General features: G+C 42.0%; 2 protein-coding genes across 2 annotated transcripts; both read left to right on the top strand.

Moving 5' to 3' along the window:
• Positions 1-492: 492 nt before the first annotated feature.
• LOC134748462 (17S U2 SnRNP complex component HTATSF1) lies at positions 493-2,272 on the top strand. Its single transcript, XM_063683260.1, has one exon. The coding sequence runs from the start codon at positions 620-622 to the stop codon at positions 2,222-2,224; it is 1,605 nt and encodes a 534-aa protein (XP_063539330.1). The 5' UTR covers positions 493-619; the 3' UTR covers positions 2,225-2,272.
• A 7,305-nt stretch (positions 2,273-9,577) lies between these two features.
• On the top strand, positions 9,578-19,368 carry LOC134748568 (WD repeat-containing protein 20). Its single transcript, XM_063683359.1, has 3 exons — positions 9,578-10,156; positions 11,129-11,311; positions 12,435-19,368. Exons 1-3 carry the CDS (start codon positions 9,878-9,880, stop codon positions 13,719-13,721), a joined length of 1,749 nt encoding a protein of 582 aa, XP_063539429.1. The 5' UTR covers positions 9,578-9,877; the 3' UTR covers positions 13,722-19,368.
• Positions 19,369-19,493: the final 125 nt, after the last annotated feature.

The following is a 19,493-nucleotide window of genomic DNA, read 5'->3' as shown; positions in this document are numbered from 1 at the left end:
GTCATTCAATGTTATCACTGTCATCAGTGTCATCACAGCATTTTTTTTTTCTTTTTTTTATCTAGATAATGTTCCAAATCTAAACGCATTGTTGTTTATGCCATAGATGGTAGGATCCTATAGATGATACGCGTGCGCTCGTGAGGGACAACAAATGCGACAAAATTAAAAACACGTTTCAACATTCCTTACAACATACCAAAAAAACCTACGTAATTTAGTCGGGTTAGTTAATTTTTTACCCATAAACCATACTAAATTTACGGTGGGGAGTAAAAAAAGTGAGACCGTGACAAGGACGAACAATAATAGCGTTTTCTCTGCTACTCCTACTGAAACATACATAAGACTATCCCCTCCCTAAAAAAATTGTTAGATTAAGTTGCCCCCCTTGATTGTGTCCAGCTTTGCGACGAATGACGATTGCACCAAGATTGCACTATGGTACAAATATTTTCTTATCTGTTTAGTTTACTATCAAGTTGACAGGAATATAATATAACCTATTTATGTACGATTTTGTTATTTCGTATCGTCACATAATAAGCATTTATTTGTGTATTATTGCATACTTAAAAATACGTACTTTAAAAAAATCATCGATGAAAAAGATTCAACAATGTCGAAGAGTGCAAAAACAGGGTTTGTTATCAAACTCTCTACTGAAACGGTTCTGAAATTGACCGAAGAAGAAGAACTGGCAAAGAAACAGGCTGAAGATCAGCATCTTCAGGAACTTGAGCCTTCTGTGAGTAATTTAGAAGAAAAGGATTCAAAAGACAAGGGCGACAACGTATTACATTCTGAAAATGAACCTTCCACGACGAACAATCGAGATGTTTCACCTTCACCTGGTATTAAGGATACCGAAAGTAAGTCAAAAGTTGAGTTGACTGGAAAGCAAGATGCCGAACATGAAGATAAGGATAAAAAAGAACTTAAAGAAGATGCAAAATCTGAATCAAGTGACAACTCAACCTGGGGCGACTATGCCCCATACATAACATACGAAGGGGAAGAGGCCATTTACACTGATCCAAACACACAAGTAAAGTACACATGGGACCAAAATACTAATTCTTGGACTCCAAAACCAGGCTCCGAAGTACCAGGCAGGGTTTACAGTTATGAAAATGATACACATGTTTACACTGATGCAGATGGCTCAAAGTCTTTTTGGGATGAAGAAAAGAAAGCATGGTTACCTAAGGTTGATGAGGACTTTCTAGCCCACTACCAAATGTCCTATGGTTTCATTGATAATACCTCCAAAGAGGATGAGGAGAGTAAAAAGAAGGAAAACGAAAAATTGCCAACAGAACAAGCTAGTGGTGTTAAAAGAAAAAATGATCCCCAGTGGTTTGATGCCACAGATGAGAATAACACAAAGGTGTATGTCTCAAATCTTCCTTTAGACTTAACTGAAGAAGAATTTGTAAATTTTATGCAAAAATGTGGCCTTGTTGAGCGAGATCCACAGTCCCAAAAAATGAAGGTCAAACTTTACATGGATAAAGAACAAAATTGCTTTAAGGGTGATGCACTATGTACTTACATAAAGATAGAATCAGTTGATTTAGCACTAAAGTTACTTGATGGGAGTGATTTCAAAGGAAATACAGTAAAAGTAGAAAGAGCACACTTCCAACTTAAAGGAGAGTACAACCCAGCATTAAAACCAAAAAAGAAGAAGAAAAAAGAGCTGGAGAAACTAAAGAAAATGCAGCAGAAACTATTTGACTGGCGGCCTGAGAAGTTTGTTGGAGAGAGATCTAAGCATGAGCGTGTTGTTATCATTAAAAACCTCTTTCATCCTTCTGACTTTGATAAGGATGTTCAATTGATATTGGACTATCAGCAGGACTTACGAGAGGAGGCAGCTAAGTGTGGTGAGGTCCGTAAAGTGGTCATCTATGACCGGCATCCAGAAGGAGTGGCACAGATCACAATGAAAGAGCCAGAACAAGCAGATGCTGTTGTTGCTTTAGTCAGTGGAAGGTGGTTTGGTAAAAGGCAGATCACAGCTGAAATATGGGATGGAAGAACTAAATATAGGATTGCAGAAACTGATGCTGATTTGAGTAAAAGAGTTGACAAATGGGACAAGTTTTTGGAAGGTAAAGAACAGCCTGAAACTAGCAAGACATCAGTACAAACAGATAAAGAAATTGGGGTAAAAGCTGATGATGCAGCTAGTGAACTTCCAAAAGCCCCAGAGGCATAAATGAATCATTTTACTTTAAGTATTAATGTAAAATAATAAAACTGCATTTAAAAATAGATGTTTTTTATTCTTACATTTTATTACAATCAAGGGCCTGACACTCTTTGATAGAGAAAGATTATTATTATTTATTATTGTTGGGGTGTTGTGGGCCTGTGAGTGTCACGTCGACCAAGCAGTGATCTATTGTGACGGCCCTTTAAAGGGCCCTTTAAAGTTCGTTACTAATGCCCGTTGAGTCCAGAAAATTCCAGATTCTTTGGGCCGTAATGTTCTGTACCTCATAGGGTTGCAGTATGTGCCGCCCTAAGTGGATACTTCTTTTTGACATTAGTGGTCCACAGGAACAGAGAATGTGCATTGCAGTCTCCTCTGATTCCTGGCAGAACCTGCATGTCGCATCCTGTTTCTTCCCAATTCGGAACATGTGTTTGTTCAACTTACAGTGTCCAGTCAATATTCTAGTCACTGCGCAGGTTTTATATCTTTTGAGCCTTAGAAGCTCCTTAGCAGTTTTGCCGTTGAACCCTTTGATTAGAGCTTTCGAGTGTTCTTGTCCTTTGACGAACTTCCACCAATCGATTGCTCTCGTTTTTTCTATGTTGCTGAGCAGAGAGTATGCATCCCGTTTTGTGATTCCACAGAACGGTTCTGGGCCGACCAGGGGTGTGTCTGCGCCCTTTCTAGCAAGTTCGTCCGCTTCTTCGTTTCCGTTAATGTCGGAGTGCCCTGGTACCCATCTAAGTATGACTTTGTTGGAGTTAGCCAGTGCATTTAGGTTTGTTTTACAGTTCTGGACTAGTTTTGAGTTTGACTCGAGGGAATCTAGTGCCAGCAGAGCAGCCTGGCTGTCTGAGTTGATGTAGATATGATGGTGTCTTAGGTTTCTATCCAGGTTAAGCTCCGCACATTTGTTGATGGCGAAGACTTCTGCCTGGAAGATTGATGCCTGTGTGCCCATGCTGACGCTAGCTCTGAGCTTAGGTCTCTCACCATAGATCCCACATCCTACATCATTGCCTTTCTTGGAACCATCCGTGTACCAAATATGGCTTCCCTCTTCGACGTACATTTGGTCGTTGGTCCATTTGTCTCTAGGAGGGATTTCTACTGTGTACAGTTTGGTAAAATGACATTCGGTGTGCGTGTCATCAGTGGGCATGCTAAGGGTTCTATTTGCAAAAACCCAGGCCTTTAGTTTGGTTAGTGCTTGAGAGCGCCATTTTGGCCTGTTTAGCGTGCATATTCTGTAGACGCACTGCTTGGCCTCCTTTTGCACGTGCAGGTGGAGTGGTGTAATGTCCAGCAGTGCGTCTAGGGCCGCTCCCGGTGTCGAGGAGAAGGCGCCTGTTGCGGTTAAACAAGCCGTGCGTTGCAGGCTGTTTAGAGTATCTATCGCCGTCTTTTGGCTGGTTTTGTTACACCAGACTGCGGAGGCATAGGTGATAATGGGCCTCACTACCGCTGTGTACAACCACATAGCAATTTGGGGTCTTATGCCCCATCTTGCTCCTGCCATTCGACAGCATGACCACATGGCCATTTTTGCTTTTTGTATAATATTTCTCAAGTGAGGGTTCCAAGTTAACTTTTGGTCGAAAGTGACCCCTAGATACTTGACCTCTTCTGAGAACGGTATTATTTGTCCATTAAGTCTTGGTTGTGTAAGCTTTTCCAGCTTTCGTTTCCTTGTGAATGGTACTATTACAGTCTTGCTCGGATTAATGGACAAGTCATTTTCTCTACACCATTTGAATATAGTGTTTAGAGCTCCTTGCATTAGGTTGGAAATCGTGTGGAGGCAAGGGCCTTTGACAATGACTACCAGGTCGTCGGCATATCCCTGTGTGTCATAGTCATGGCCTGACATAATTGCAAGAAGTTGGTCCACTGCTAGGGTCCATAATAGTGGGGATAGAACGCCTCCTTGTGGACACCCTTTTGTGGTATAAAATTCATGCTCTATGGTATTGAGGGTCAGAGTGGCTACTCTGTTCGAGAGCATGCTATGTACCCATCTGGTGGTGGTTTCGTCTACTCCCTTTGAATTCATACCATTGAGTATGGTCTCTGTGGGCGTATTGTCGAAAGCACCCTCGACATCAAGGAACGCACATAGAGCGGTTTGCTTTTCCTCTAGGGTTTTCTGCACCTTGTCAACCAGGTCGAGTAGGGCAGTCTCCGTAGATTTCCCCTTTTGGTAAGCATGTTGGTTTACACTTAGTGGTCTATCCACCAGGTATTTCGCTCTAATGTGTTGATCAATGATTCTTTCCATCGTTTTGAGTAGGAACGATGTTAGACTAATAGGTCTGAAGGATTTAGGTTGTGAATAGTCCTTTTTCCCTGCTTTTGGTATGAAGCGTACCTTGACCCTAGTCCATTCATCTGGTATAATTCCCCATGCAAAACTTGCTCGGAATATTCTGGCCAGATGCGGGAGGAGGAGTTCCTGTCCTTGCTGTAAAAGCGCCGGAAATACTCCATCTTCTCCTGCCGATTTAAATGGTTTAAATTTATCCAATGCCCATCTAATTTTGTTTGGTCTGAAAATGTTAGTTGCCAAATTCCAGTCGATATTGCTTGCCCTGTGGTTTCGAGAATTCCTTTGGGCGCAAAGTTGTGTGTTACTGGTTGAGTACGAACCGGGGAAGTGGGTGCTTCTGAGCAAGTCCAGAGTTTCCTCTTCTGTGTTCGTAAATGTGCCATCTGGTCTTTTAAGAAGACCGAGATAGTTGGTTGGTGTCTTGGAGAGTATTTTGTGAATTCTCGCTCCTTTATGAGTTTGGGCAATCTCTTCACAGAACTTCCTCCATGACCTTCTTTTTGCTTTCCTGATTTGTTTATTATATTCAGTCAGCGCTCTACCATACCTTTCCCATTCATTCGGTGTGGTCGAGTGATTGAATATGCGACGTGTGGACCTACGGAGATTTTCTAGCCTTTTGTTCCACCACGTCGTTGTGTTAGTAGTTTTTGACTCTTTCAGTGGGCAGCTTTGTTCGTAGGCCCTACGTATGCCTTCAGATATTAAATTAACTGCCAAGTTGAGAGAATCTGGGGTTTTGACATATTTTGGGACATCCTTTAGACGGTATTCGAGGTCGGCCTTGTAGGCTTCCCAAGACGTTTCTTTTGGATTTCTACGCGTAAGTGGTTCCCTATCTAGAGAGCCTTTTACCCTGAACAAAATATGTCTATGGTCCGACATTGAATTTTCGCTGCTGACACGCCAGTCGGCTAGGCAGCTCGCCGCCTTTTCAGTAGCGAAGGTTATATCTAATACTTCTTGCCTAGCTCTAGTTACGAAGGTGGGCGTATTGCCCTTATTCAACAAGTGCAGGCAATTAGTAAAGATAAATTGGGATAGTAACTCACCCCTTTTGTTGATTCCAGTGCTCCCCCAGATGGTGTGGTGGGCGTTGGCGTCACATCCCACAATAAGTTCCGCCTTTTGTGCCTGAGCGTACTCTAGCACTTTAGTCAGTTCTTCTGTGGGATCTTGCTTCTCTCCGGGCAGGTAGGCGGAGCAGACTATTACCTTGCGTGCTCCTCTCCCTTTGAGATCGACGTAGGCAGCTACTTGGTCTTCACTGCATAGTTCTGTAACAGGCAAGAAGTTAATATTTTTGTGAAATACGATGCAGGCTCTCGGTTTGGCACCTTTTTCGTAGATCAGTACCTTTCCTGCCCTGTTCAGTCCTGGTGCCATGGACTTGGTGTTGATCCATGGTTCTTGAATGAGAGCGATGTCCAGGCCATTTTCGCCAAACAGCTTTTCAACGACCGCTGTGGCCGCTATGGCGTGGTGGAGATTGGCCTGAAGGAACATCACCCCCCTACCCCCGAATGCGTCGTGTTTATTTGCCACCGCGGTGGGCACTGGTGCGCCCTTGGTAGCCTCCTCTGTCCCCTTTACCCCTTGGGCGGTTGTTGCCCCTATGGCCTCCCCGGTTGGCGAGAAACCGCTGCGCGCCCGATGATCCTGGTTTGGGATTGGGTGTCGAAGGAGCCGCCCGTTTTGGACCTGAAGGCACCTTTCGGGCAGGCGTTTGGGATAAGGTGTTGGGTGGGTTAGGGTTTGCATCCTGCGGTGGTGGGTCTAGGGAAGGTTGAGTTTCGGTCTGTTGGGTTTTTGGTTGGCCCTTTAGCCGAAACTGGACCTCCCGGAAACCTAAGTTTGCCTTTAGACCCTTTTTTTGTAGATTCTCCACCGACATGTCGTCCAGAGATAGGGTTACCATAGCCCCACTCTTCTCGACTTTGGTGTGGAGAATCTTCCAGTGCTCTGTGTACAGCCCCTGGTTCTGTGCATAGAGCAGAGATAGCGACTGCTTTACCTTGGAGTCGTCTATCTCTGGGATGAACACCATGCCTATATTAGGCTTGGGAAGCTCATTTTCAGGGATAACCCCGAGATTGGCTTCCGGCCATGGTTTTAGGGATGGTGTTATTAGTTCAAGCCAGGCTTTTGACCTTTGGTCACTACAGGTGATGAGTAACCAGCCTGGCTTGTATGAGTAACCCTTGAACTTTGGTCCCTCGTCCATCTCCAGGGTCGCAATCTTTTGCAAGATGGTATTGCAGAGGGACTCCAGTTGCGCGACACTCATCGGCTTGGAGTCCTTGATTCCGACTCGGACTTGGCTGAGGACCTCGTTGTAGGGTTGTGAGGGTTGGGGTTGGGTTGGGGGAGTCACAGTCACCCTTGGGTTCTTGCACATGTTACCCTGTGGTGATTTTTCCTCCGAGCGCGGCCGTTTGGCCGATTTTGGCTCGGGCCTGGAATGTGTGGACCCGAACTTGTACCCCATTTTTTTAAGCTCCGCGAAACCCTTTGCGGACAGTTGTAGCGCCTCCTCATGCGCAACTCCTAGTCCTCTAAGAGCTTTATAGCGGCCCTTCGCTGAGCCCGTCAATTTCTTGACGGACTTGCGTGTCTCAGGGTTGGGAGCCTCCGTTAGGTTGCTTGGGCGATGGGTATCGCTCCTTTCAACCGTGTCGGCGCTCTCCACTCCCTCCATGGCTTGCTCCGATGTTTGGGCAGAGTTTTCCGCGCCTACCATCAGGGGCATTAGTTCCTGGCATAGGTCTTCCAGGGTACCTTCAGATTTTTTATTGTTATTCTCCATACAAATCCCACGAGAAGCTAGGGAAAAAAAGTGTCGGTTGCCAGCAGAGCCCCGCTTGCTGGAACAAGGCAAAATACACCTCGAGGTTGCCCGGTATCGAGGGTCATCGTTAGCGGCTGAGCTCCCCCTCAGCCACGCATCTCTCGGCACGATTGTTCGACCTTAGATTGGGGTTTTTTAAAGAGGTTGTCTCCTCTTGGAATGGAGTAGGAGTAATGGTGTGAAAGGAAGCCTAGGGTTTGCATTCCGGGTCCCAAATGTGCGGAGGAATTCCGCACATTCAGGCTCCGGACTGCAAACCCTAGGGGAAGGGAAGATAAGACGGGAATAACAGACAGGAAATGACGTTTTGGAGCATGGGATTACAGACGGGAATTCTAGGGTAAGGAAAGGAACACCTGGTGGGTGGGGATGCCACATCACTTGGCGTGGCCCACACCAGGCGGGGCCCTCATACTTGGCTACTAGTGGTCCGGGGTATGTTGGTAAATGTAGCGACGCCCGTTACGACCACTAGCATTGCCCGGGGGAGACGGCCCACCCACAAATGTAACCCTGGGTGAGCTCGTCCCTGATCCGCGGCGGCAGATACAGGGACGACGGGGACGTGTATGATGGACTTGAGGTGTAGGCCAATAGCCCAGCGTCGCATACCTGAGCGTACCTACCCCTCCACCCCCCCTAGAGAAAGATAGTCTTATTGCGATTTCTATAAGAGAAAAGAGAAAATAGTGCCATGGTCTGACTTTATCACCGACCCGGCATTTTTTCAAGGTCGGGTTATGGCATCATAGCAAGGAGGCATAGACATAGTTAGTCAAGGAGGCGATGGTGATATACCGAAATTTATAAGTGAAAGAGAAAGAGGATTATGCTGCCATACATGAAACTGTTAATACATGAATATGTTTTTCTCTTACCCCTGGTCGCTCGATTTCATGTCTATAACTACTTGTATATACTATGTCTATGATTACAATTTTACATATGTGTAAAAGAACATAGAATGAAAAACCTTGCCAGTTATTTAATAAACTACCAAATTACTTATCAATGGGGTTGGCCCTCGGTTGGCCGGTCGAAATAATTAGCAGATGGCGCCAGCATAGCTTGCCCTGTCAATCCCTAGAATTGTGTCAAATTTTTGTTTTTTTAATGCCCTGGATGTCAGCCCTTTAAGCCAAATCTCATAGAAAAATGGGCAAGCTATGATGGCGCCAACTCTGCAAACCTTTGACAGTTGCCAACCCCAAGGTTTTCAAAAATTAGAAACTAACCTATAGTTTGTCAAAGGACTGTCTCATTTCAAACATAGACTCTCTGTCTATGTTTGAAATGAGACTATGGACTATGACTATACTATCTTTGTCTTACACTAGTACTATAGTTTGTTAAAGGACTGTCTCATTTCAAACATAGACAGAGAGAATCATACTATCTTTGTCTTACACTAGTACTAGCATCCAAAAGAAAAGGATGAGTATAGTTTTTTTTTTCTTATTTACTGACAATTTGGTTTGACAAACTATAATTATAACCTCGCTCCACACTCGTGCGCGAAGCGCGATTCGCGCACGAGTGTCGAGGGAGATCGTTCGATGATGTGGACTCATAGACTATATACTTTCTATGTGTAAGTAATGTTCTATGTATAAGATAATAATAATGTGTTGACATATAAAATACTTCTATTTTACCAATAAAAGTTTGATTGATTTGATATACTTAATCAATCAATCAAAATACTATAGTTTGTCAAAGGAATGTCTCATTTCAAACATAGATAGAGAGAATCATACTATCTTTGTCTTACACTAGTACTACCACCCAAAAAAAAGGATGAGTATAGTTTTTTTGTTCTTATTTACTGACAATATGGTTTGACCAACTATATACTCTTTTCTCATAGGCTAATTTGAAAGCGGATGTTAAAAGGAAGCCATAGCCCTTTTAAATGCACTTGAAAAAAGTTAAACCATAAACAAAACTTACGAACCGTCACGTTTGTGACGTTTGACACATGACTGTTATTGCCAGATGTATGATAATTTTCACAACTTGCTTGAAAATTTTTACTTGTTGGAATAAGTGATATGAAACACATTTATTAGTAAAAGCTTTCTTTAATGCATTTCTAACAGCAAATTTAAATAAAAGCTTATTGCATACTCTGAATTTTCAAAATGTCTTTAAGGTTTAAAGAATATGGACAAATTTTTACATATCAACGTAGCGTGAAATTATCGGATTTTTCCCGGTAATTTTCCGTCAGTAGTGTGGAAACCCCGCAGCTGACTTTTTATGTTGAATGCAAGAGAAATATTGAATTCTACGTTTTATACTTATAAATAAACAATTTAATTCACAATTAGACGTAGTCAAATGAGTATAGTCGTCATCGGTGCATGCGGCAGCATGCGTTGCTGCCGCGCGTTCTCGTACATCCGTCGGCCGAGCTGTCACTTTTAATCGGGGCTTCTGGTGGAGTTTATGAATAATAACAGGATATTACTATGATAATATGGCCGTGCAGTCGGACTCCGGCGGGAAGGATGACGTGAAGACGCAGTTCGTGACGCGGGAGGGCACGTACCGCCTGATGACGCTGTCGGAGTACTCGCGGCCCAACCGGGTCGGGTATACGAGCGGGTCGGGCTCCTCTCATGTGCGCGTGTCGTTGGTGTCGCTGCCGCCTGGTCCGGGCGCAGCTCCGGGCTCGGACGGGCCGCCTTCGGACGACAGGATATGCTTCAATCACGGCAAGGAGCTCTATGTGTATGTGTACAGAGGAGTTAAGAAGGTGAGTGGGTGTTTCATATGTTCCGAGCAAATACACTAGCTGGCATACGAGTATTTACCTTTGTGTTTACTGTGAATTTCTTGTTAGAATTTGAAGGTGCATAGTCTTCTCATATTGGAAATTCACTATAGTTGTCAAGTTTCTGGTGCATGAGAATATGAGAGAATGCAATTCAACACAAGTTTTATGATTCCTACAACTCCATTTATACTTTTGCCTGTTGTGTTTAGTTTTCTCTCAAAAATAGTATTACATTTGCTGTCTATGAGCATAAGATGCAGCCACGTATTAGATATGACAAGATTTTGTAGATACAGTGAATTAACACAAGTTAATTCACAATTTTCAATTTGAGATAAAAGTTATGGGCAATTTTTATAGATCAGGGGTCGGCAACAGGCGGCCCGCGAACCTCTCACTTGCGGCCCGCGAGCCTCCTTGGCCATTGTGCATAATATTTTGACAAACGACAATACCTGATAAAGTCATAAATATTAACGAAGTGCAGCCCGCATCAATTTCGTTAACTACTATGTGGCCCTTGGTTGCTAAAAGGTTGCCGACCCCTGGTATAGATTGTTCCTAAATCTATTAATGACTTTTGAACCTCACTTCATATTTGTTAGAGGGCAGCAATTAATGCTTGTAATAGTATTTTTTTAGCTAGGACTGTTTTGGTGTCTCATAGTTTAAAGCAGAAAAATATTAGTGCTGAAAATAAATGGAATAAACTAGGTTTACGATTTCAGGTTATGTTTAAATACCCAGCTTAATTTTATCCTAGTTAAAACTTAGCTAGTTTAAACTAGAGACTTTAGATAGTTTAAACTAGCTTGTGTTTAAAAGCAATTTCAGTGGGAAGCAGCTTGGTCTGTACAGAGTACCCTCGCCCAAGGCTTTGTGCACCTTGTAAAAAAAGTAAATATAAAAAAAAAATGTAACAAAAGTTACACCCACCAATTGGCATTTCAGGCAGCTGACCTGACAAAACCAGTGGACAAGAAGATGTACAAAGGCACAAACCCCACTTGCCACGACTTCAACACAGTTACAATGGCTCCGGACAGTGTGGCGCTGGTCATTGGCTTCAGCACTGGACAGATACAGCTCATAGATCCTATCAAGAAGGAATTAAGTAAATTGTATAACGAAGAGGTAAGATTGTGGTTTTATATTATGCTACCAAATCTGCTCAATTGAAATGTCATTTTAGTACAAGACCAGATAGATTTGATCGTAGATTGGCTAATCAAACTCCCATAATATAGCAGGAATTAGAGGGACTTCAATTGTTGTAGGGTCCATTTCCCATGTGATTGAGTCTACACAGAAGAGTCCCCTCACGAGGAAATTGCCTTGCGAGGCAGTTTGGTCTGTGAAGACCTAACTTGTCTTGCTTGAGCCATTACAGCTCATGCTGTTTTGGTGTGCCAATTTTCTCGCGAGGCGGCTATTTCTTTGTGGCCTAATTAATTAAAATTCAGAGATATAGTCTGCCTGCAAATAACATGAGGTTGATTTATCGTGTTAGAAACTATGTGAACTGCTGTTGTTTTTGTAATATCAGTTCCAAAATGACTGATATCATATCTACCATATCTGCTTTCAAGCATGTATTTTTCCTATGGGTTTTTGGGAACATAGCTTAGGTATATTATTACGTAAATACGTTTAAAATTAAATATTAATTCTGAAAATATTATTTACCACTAGCAACCAGCCCCGGCTTCGCACGGGTTACAAAAAACCTTAACAAATTATACACCTAAACCTTCCTCAAGGATCACTCTATTGACAGGTGAAAGTCCGTTCAGTAGTTTTTGAGTTTATCGCGAACATACAAAGAAACAAACAGACAGACGCGACGGAGGACTTTGTTTTTGTTTTATAAGGTGTAGTGATGTTAATTACTTGAGTTTCATTTTGTATATTTTGTCATCCTAATATTCATATTGGCGCCTTGCCTCATCATTATCAGCGTTTGAATATCTTATCTGATCCACTTCAATAATCAATTGTGTTCAGTAATAGCATTTATCTCTATCCATATCTCTTTATTTGTTTCGAGTTTCTTCTTTATTAATTGCACCCATCACTAAATTAATAATGCACAGGATAAAGGCAATTAATGAATTGCTGAAATTTACGTTTTCGTGTGAAATTTTTTTTCCGGCTACGCGTGCCTCTGGGTGGCCTTTTCCTTACGGTTCATTTTATGCAAATGACAGATTATCAACTCCCATTCAATGCTAATTAAACTATTTGCATTCTATTCCAGAGACTGATCGATAAAACCCGGGTGACGTGTATTAAATGGGTCCCCGGCTCTAGCAACCTGTTTATAACGGCCCACGCTTCGGGGCAACTGTATGTTTATAACGAGGAATTAACTTGTGGAACTACGGCGCCGCATTATCAGCTTTTCAAACAAGGCGATGGTTATTCAATACACACGTGTAGAACTAAATCGACGAGGAATCCGCTGTACAGGTGGGTGATCGGTGCCGAGGGCAGCTGCATAAACGAGTTCGGGTTCTCGCCATGCGGGACGAACTTAGCCGTCGTCTCCCAAGATGGCTTCCTCAGAGTATTCCACTACGATACTATGGAGTTGATCGGGAGGGCGAGGTCGTACTTCGGAGGTTTTTTATGCGTATGCTGGTCGCCCGACGGCAAGTACGTCGTGGTCGGAGGGGAGGACGACTTGGTTACAGTCTGGTCGTTCAGCGAGAGGCGGGTGGTCGCACGCGGCCAGGGCCACCGCTCCTGGGTGTCCGTCGTCGCGTTCGACCCGTACGTCGTCAGCTTCACCGACCCGGAGAGCGAAGAGCCGGAAGAGGAGAGACAGAAGAGTGACGTGCAGTGCTATAGGTTAGGGAGTGTATCGCAGGACACGCAGCTGTGCCTGTGGGACCTGACGGAGGACGTGCTGCGGCCGCCCGTGCGCGCGCGCGCCTCCGCGCACCTGTCGCCCGCGCTGTCGCCCAACGGCGTGCCCGGCAAGCCGCCCGCCAAGTGCGCCAAGACCAACAAGATCGGCCACAAGCACGCCGAGCTAAGCAACGCCGCCGGCGAGCCGTCCGGTGCCAAATCCAAAACCACGAAGGTCAACAACGTGTCCACTCTGAACATAAGCGTCGGCAAAGCTAAGGAGGAGACGGCGATAGGGGTGAATTCTCTAACGCAGCGATTGGCCGGGTTCTCTTTCGGCGAGCGACGCTCGGAGCACCGGCGGAACTTCAGTCTGTCGTCGAAACCCGAGCAGAAGTCCGCGTCGAACACGGTGGCGATGCGCGGAAAATCCGCCGGCGCGCCGGACTCGTGCGACCCCGTGAAGCTTATAGGCACGCCGTCGTGCCCGCGCTTCGACGAGTGCCCCGTGCTGGAGCCGCTCGTGTGCAAGAAGGTCGCGCACGAGCGGCTCACGGCGCTGCAGTTCCGCGCGGAGGGGCTGGTGACGGCGTGCGCGGACGGCTGCGTGAACACGTGGGCGCGGCCGGCGCGCACCAGCAACGGCGAGGCGCGCGCGCACCGCAGGTTCGAGCGCATCGACCTCGTCGACTAGTCCTTTAAGAATAGGCGCCTAGGATCCGCCAAGGCCCTGCTTCATTGATGGCGACTCCGACCCTTTAGGTTCTTTTCCACCGACGAGGCGAAGGGAGCTAGAAATATGCAGTCTATTCTTAAACACTCTTTATAACTGCTGATAGTATGACATTTTAAAATTAGCCTCGCTTCGCCTGTAGAAAAGCTCCGTTGGAGCCGTTCACGTCCAGATTCCGGGGGCCGTTTTAGCAAATGGAGTGAACCGGTCACTTGACTCGTATGTTTGCACTTCGTTAAAATGATTCAATGACAAAAGTTCTGTAGTAAACTAATGTTCAAACGCTTTTAAAGGTGTTTACACAAAGGAAACTATTTAATGCGACTCTTCTATCTCAAATGTCAACTGTAATATTAGTCCCTAGCGGAATTGTGATTTTAAATGATGTCCTCTTAGTTAGTTAAAGTATAATAAATAATTATCCTTCAGCTTGTCTGTAAACATTTCTTTAGGTTTAGAGAGGAACATTGTTGCATTTATAATAATATAATTATATTAAACTGGAATTAAATAATAATATGATAATATTTTATACATTTGACTTGAACTGTTGAGCAACGAATTACTATAATTTAATAATTCCTTTGTGTAACATTTTAAAATAAACTTTACAAAATCATTTTCTGAACACTCACAGTAATCTGAGACATCATACTGAACAACTTACTATAGGGCCAACCGCGAAATCGCGAAAAGGTATAGTTGTTTGTATAGATGTTTTCTATGGAAAGCCAATGTTGATCGCGATTTCAGGGTTGATCCGATAGTAAAAGTTCTTCAGTATGGCCTATTTATTCACCTCTCATAGTACTGTTAATCTTTAAAAATACCTTTGTACAAACTTGTAAAGATAGTTAAATCTGTAAAATACAATAGAAGCATTTTTCGGATGAGCCATTGGCGGGCCTTGGGCGGCGTACATGCAGACTGTTCTCTGATTATTCCATTTTAGAGTGTTTGTTGGTAAAGTGTGCACTGGAGCTTTGTTATGTTAGATATAAATTGTAACTTGTAATTAATTTAAACCATAAACAGGTTTCCATCCCTAACCAATTAGGGAGAAGAACCATTGGACCCTTTCGTACGTGATGAATTGATGATAAAAGAACATAACAAAACCTTATGTTATGATTATGGTTTACCACATAATAGTTAAAATAAAAGTGCATGTCTTGCCATATATGCCATCGGCTTCAATGTAAGAGCGTAATACTGTGTATGAAGTTTTGTAACTTGAATATTTAATACAGCTGCATAAAGATTAAAGAATTTTATGGTCTTGTACTGTAAGTCTACTACTATGTTATTAACATTAGTCCGAAGTCCGAACGCCCTAACACAAAAAGTGCAATATTTATAAGCCTGATCGTGTTAGAAATATAAAGAATGAATGTCAATTTCACAACAAAGCTCCAGCTAGGGTAGACAGGTTACAGCCCAGTCAATGTTAGCGAATATACTATTTATATCTTACCCCATAGAGTTCACATTCTTGTGGCATATGGCCATCGGCTGGGCTAAGAATGAAATTTCTAGATAGCAATAGAAATGAGATTTAAATTGTATAGAAGAATGTAAATTGTAAATCGTAAGTTAAATTCCTTCTCAGCTCACCCTTGTAAATATAGTTGTATATTAGGTTGTAATGCAATCCAAGATTGCCTATCCCCCCCACACTCTTAGTTATACTTGAGGGATAATATTTATTTGATTTTTTATTAAATTTAAATGTTGACTTGTCTGTGAGACTAATCGAATTGTAATGTCAGACTTGTTGAAGTTTTGTTTTATTATTATTAAGTTTCAGCTATTAGAGTAGGTAGGGTAGTGGAATTATTTTATTGTAATTGTATTGCTGGATTATTTGACATGTACCCTGCTATGAATTATATGTTCGTTGTGTACCGGTTTTCATTGCATATGATATGATCAAGGTTTAAAAAATATAGCATTTATGAAGGGCATTAGAATTTATTTTATTGAGCAAAATATTTCTCACGTGAGAGCAAAATATAAATAACAGTTGCTTTCAAGGACGTACGACGTACACGATAAATCAAGAGGGAATATACCTATACACTAGACTGATGCAGCATTTTCAGCATATTATGAACATCATTATGAAATGTTTTAGCTTTCGAAGTGCCACTTAAAAATAACAAGATGGTGATAGATATGAGGGGTTCACACAGACGGGCCAGTCGTTATGTGTGGACATGGAGATATGGTTGAAAATGTGGGACATAAAAAAACCGTGCAGAGGTACAAGTCAGATAATTCCATTTGATCATATAGATCGTGCAATTTAATAAAACGATACAAATTACGATATGTATTTAATTCTGAATCATGTTTTTACTATGGACTTATCGGTGACCTTTCCTAAGTGTTTTAAGAGGTCCCTTTTTGAAACCTTTTCTAGTTCATTCTTACAAGGAAAATGATGCTTGCATCATCTCGAAGGAGTTCACGCAAAGGCACGATTTCGAGCGCCAGTTGTTATTGACCTAATGATTTGAATGTTATTACCGATCTGTTCATAGGTGCGATCCGTTATAACTTGATCAATTGATTCTTAGCAACTGGTAGTGTAGTGCCGTAGATCAACATGAATAGTTTTCATTTTTTTTTTTCAATATTATAAAATGTAAGTGCAAATGTCATAATTTCATGTTTTTTTTTTTTTTCACGATTGGCTTGGCAATGCTGCCCCGTACCTACAGCTAAAACGCCTAAAATAATCTAAGTTTATAGAATCAACTTATTTTGGCCTACGACTACAAACAGTTGTATAACACTTTAAACTCTCGCGTTTTGTACACGTAATTAATGTCAGTAACGGGTCTAACGCGATTAAATTTAAATAATAATAATAAAATGCAATTTTAATGATAATTAAATTTAATCGCGTTAGACTCGTTAATGACATTAATTATGTGTACAAACAGTTGTGGCGATTCTGGCGTAGGTAAATTATTATGGAGCTAGTAGAAAATAGCCTGATGCTCAATAGGTAGGCTGGGTCAACATAGAACGAGCTGCCTCGGTAGGAAATTGCCGCGCACAACAGCTCGTGAAGACATGCCTCGCCCAAGGCAAACGCATGCGTATGCATGATGCCTCGGGCGAAGCGCGTCTTTTCCAGGGGGCTACCACGAACATTGTTTTTCAGTGTCCCTGTAACTCGGATAACGCAAGTGCGATAGAGATTGATATAGTTTTCGTAATATCTATCTATTTTCGAAACAGCCATCCAGATCGAGCTGCTTCGCGCGACGATTTCTTCGCGAGGCAGCTCATTCTGTGTAGACCCGCCTAATCCCTATCTGTGGATACTGTAAGCGTTTATGGCGAATAAACTCAAACAGGGACATCTTGATGTGATCTCAATATGTTCGACCATCTTGTATTTGTGTCAATTTTTATACACATGAGTATATTAAACAATACCGGCCTTTGCAAGATTTCCTGAAACAATTATAACACTATTATCTAACAAATTTCTCCTACAAAGTAAAATAAAAAAACAGCTTAAGTCAACTTTAATTCTTATATGCATAAAGTATGGACAAATGAATTTAAGGTCGGTAACGAGTTGGTAAAATTCAAGCGAAGTTGCGTTTTATATAGATTTGTAACATGTAATTTCTAAACATCCAAACAAATTTGTGCAGCAAACGCTTCTCGACAGATAGCAATTACAGGTTATGTGCCTTTTATACAACGCAACTCTTGAATGCCCTACCCCTTTTCCAGTCATAGTATACATATAACTATATACATATATATCGACCACTGCATACGCACTAATTTAACATTAACTTAAAAATGTTCTAATTAGATTGGATCTTCAAATGAATCATCAAAGCTGGATTAATTGGAATATATTTGGATTTCTTGGGAAAACCTTGTAGATTGGTGCGGCCAGGAAAAGGGTTACCATTACGAGTAACATACACTCGTCTTTTTGGTAAATGTAACAAAATATACCTACTATTATAGAGAAATATCATGTGCATGTGCATAGTAATTTGTTTTCATGTTCGCCTAAATTATATTACTTATGTATATAATTTTAGTCATTATTATTTATACACACTGTGTACGAACGAGGTAGCACGAAGATCGCCGGCACAGAACATAAAGTAGGACTGAGAGGCTGCATACAACCTAACATGCTGAAATCACCACCAGCCAAAAATAGACCTTATCTCAATGCAGTAAGGTGTACCAAGGGTCATTAATTACAACATAAAAAACGGTTCATCACAGTAAAGCGAATTGCTTGAAAATAGGGAATATTCCGCGAAACTGCGTAGGGGGCGCCACTACCACAATCTGAGGGTCTATCGCGAAACAAGAAAATCGAAATTTCGTTACCTAACATCTCTGTCACTCGCATATTCGTGCGATAAAGAGGCAGATGTCGAAATTTCGGATTCGCGTTTCCCGGTAGGTCCTCTGTAAACAAACCGCCTTGATGCATCAATATCATATTTTATTATCTCTGAAAACTTGTCAAAAACCTGTTAAAGCTACAGTATGTATAATTTACTCTATGGTTTACTAAAAAGGCTAGTCCTGCACTCTGGTGGCAGAACATTGCAGTAGTATCCCCTATTGGCAGAGTCCGTCACGTCATTGCAAAAATGTGCACTTTCTTTTGCCGCAAAAGTCCATACCTTACTATTTGATATCTATCAACTGTGAAATATGAGAAATATCGAATGGGACTCATGGCCGCCAGAATACATCATTAATGCATATAGCCAATAGTGGTGTAATCGATACAACTAGCTTAGATTCTGATCTACTTGGTTTTATAAATATTTATTATTTAGTGCTTTACTTTACCTAGCGATACTTAGTTTCAAACTGCATTTGGAACATTTGGAACTTCGTAACAAATTTTTTGGTGCAGTCTGTACCTATTATATGTTCTGTGTCCATAGCTGCCTATGCCTACATATCTATCTGTGTGGTATGTTATTAAGTTATTCCAAAAAGTGAAGAATTTTGGAAAGTACTGTATTTTGTCAACCGATTATCACAGCGTTTATGTACTGTACTACCCCGAGTCAGGGTCCTTATTTTATAAGCTTCAACTTATCATACTGAACACACAAAGATAGAGGATAAAAACGCGGATTTTATTTGCGATAGACCCTGTAGGCTTAGCACGAGTGCACCGCGTCAGTAACTCGCGCGCTCCTATTCTAATCAATACAGTTAGAAAAAGACTGGTGGTCTAACTTTCACGCGAAATACTGTCGCGGCGCACTCATGCCTAGCTTACTGTAGCTAAAATAGGGTAGGGCCCAGGCGCTACTCAGATCTAATCTGACTGAAGGTGGTTTTGTATACCAAAAAGTTTTGTATGCTAAAATAATCCATTCTCATGATTTTTTTGTCATAAGTTCTGTTTTTTATATACCTAAGGTTATAATTGTAATGACTTGTGTGTTGGATCACTTGGATCCTTTTCTACATCAAACTAATGCAAACGAATGTGGTAGTGCTCAAACACTAGGCAGCTATACCGACCGGTAAAACAAATATACAGGAAATGAACTACAAATGATTTAAATAAATGCTTTTATGAATAGATCACTGGTATGTGTTTTTGTTTTTCCTTTACCTAGGTAGGTAGGTATGTGTACTGTCCGCTCTGTACGCAACCACAATTTATTTATTTTTGCCATAAATTAATAAAAAACGAGTCGGACTCGCTCA

The sequence above is a fragment of the Cydia strobilella genome, chromosome 16, assembly GCF_947568885.1.
Source record: "Cydia strobilella chromosome 16, ilCydStro3.1, whole genome shotgun sequence".
Taxonomy (NCBI): Eukaryota; Metazoa; Arthropoda; class Insecta; order Lepidoptera; family Tortricidae; genus Cydia; species Cydia strobilella.
The sequence above is the reverse complement of the archived record's forward strand: the minus strand, read 5'-3'. Positions and strand labels throughout refer to the sequence as shown.

Coding starts and splice junctions, on each gene's coding strand:
- LOC134748462 (XM_063683260.1), top strand. CDS start 620: ATGTCGAAGAGTGCAAAAACAGGGTTTGTTATCAAACTCTCTACTGAA.
- LOC134748568 (XM_063683359.1), top strand. CDS start 9,878: ATGGCCGTGCAGTCGGACTCCGGCGGGAAGGATGACGTGAAGACGCAG. Junction 10,157..11,128: donor TGTACAGAGGAGTTAAGAAG/GTGAGTGGGTGT, acceptor TTGGCATTTCAG/GCAGCTGACCTGACAAAACC. Junction 11,312..12,434: donor GTAAATTGTATAACGAAGAG/GTAAGATTGTGG, acceptor ATTCTATTCCAG/AGACTGATCGATAAAACCCG.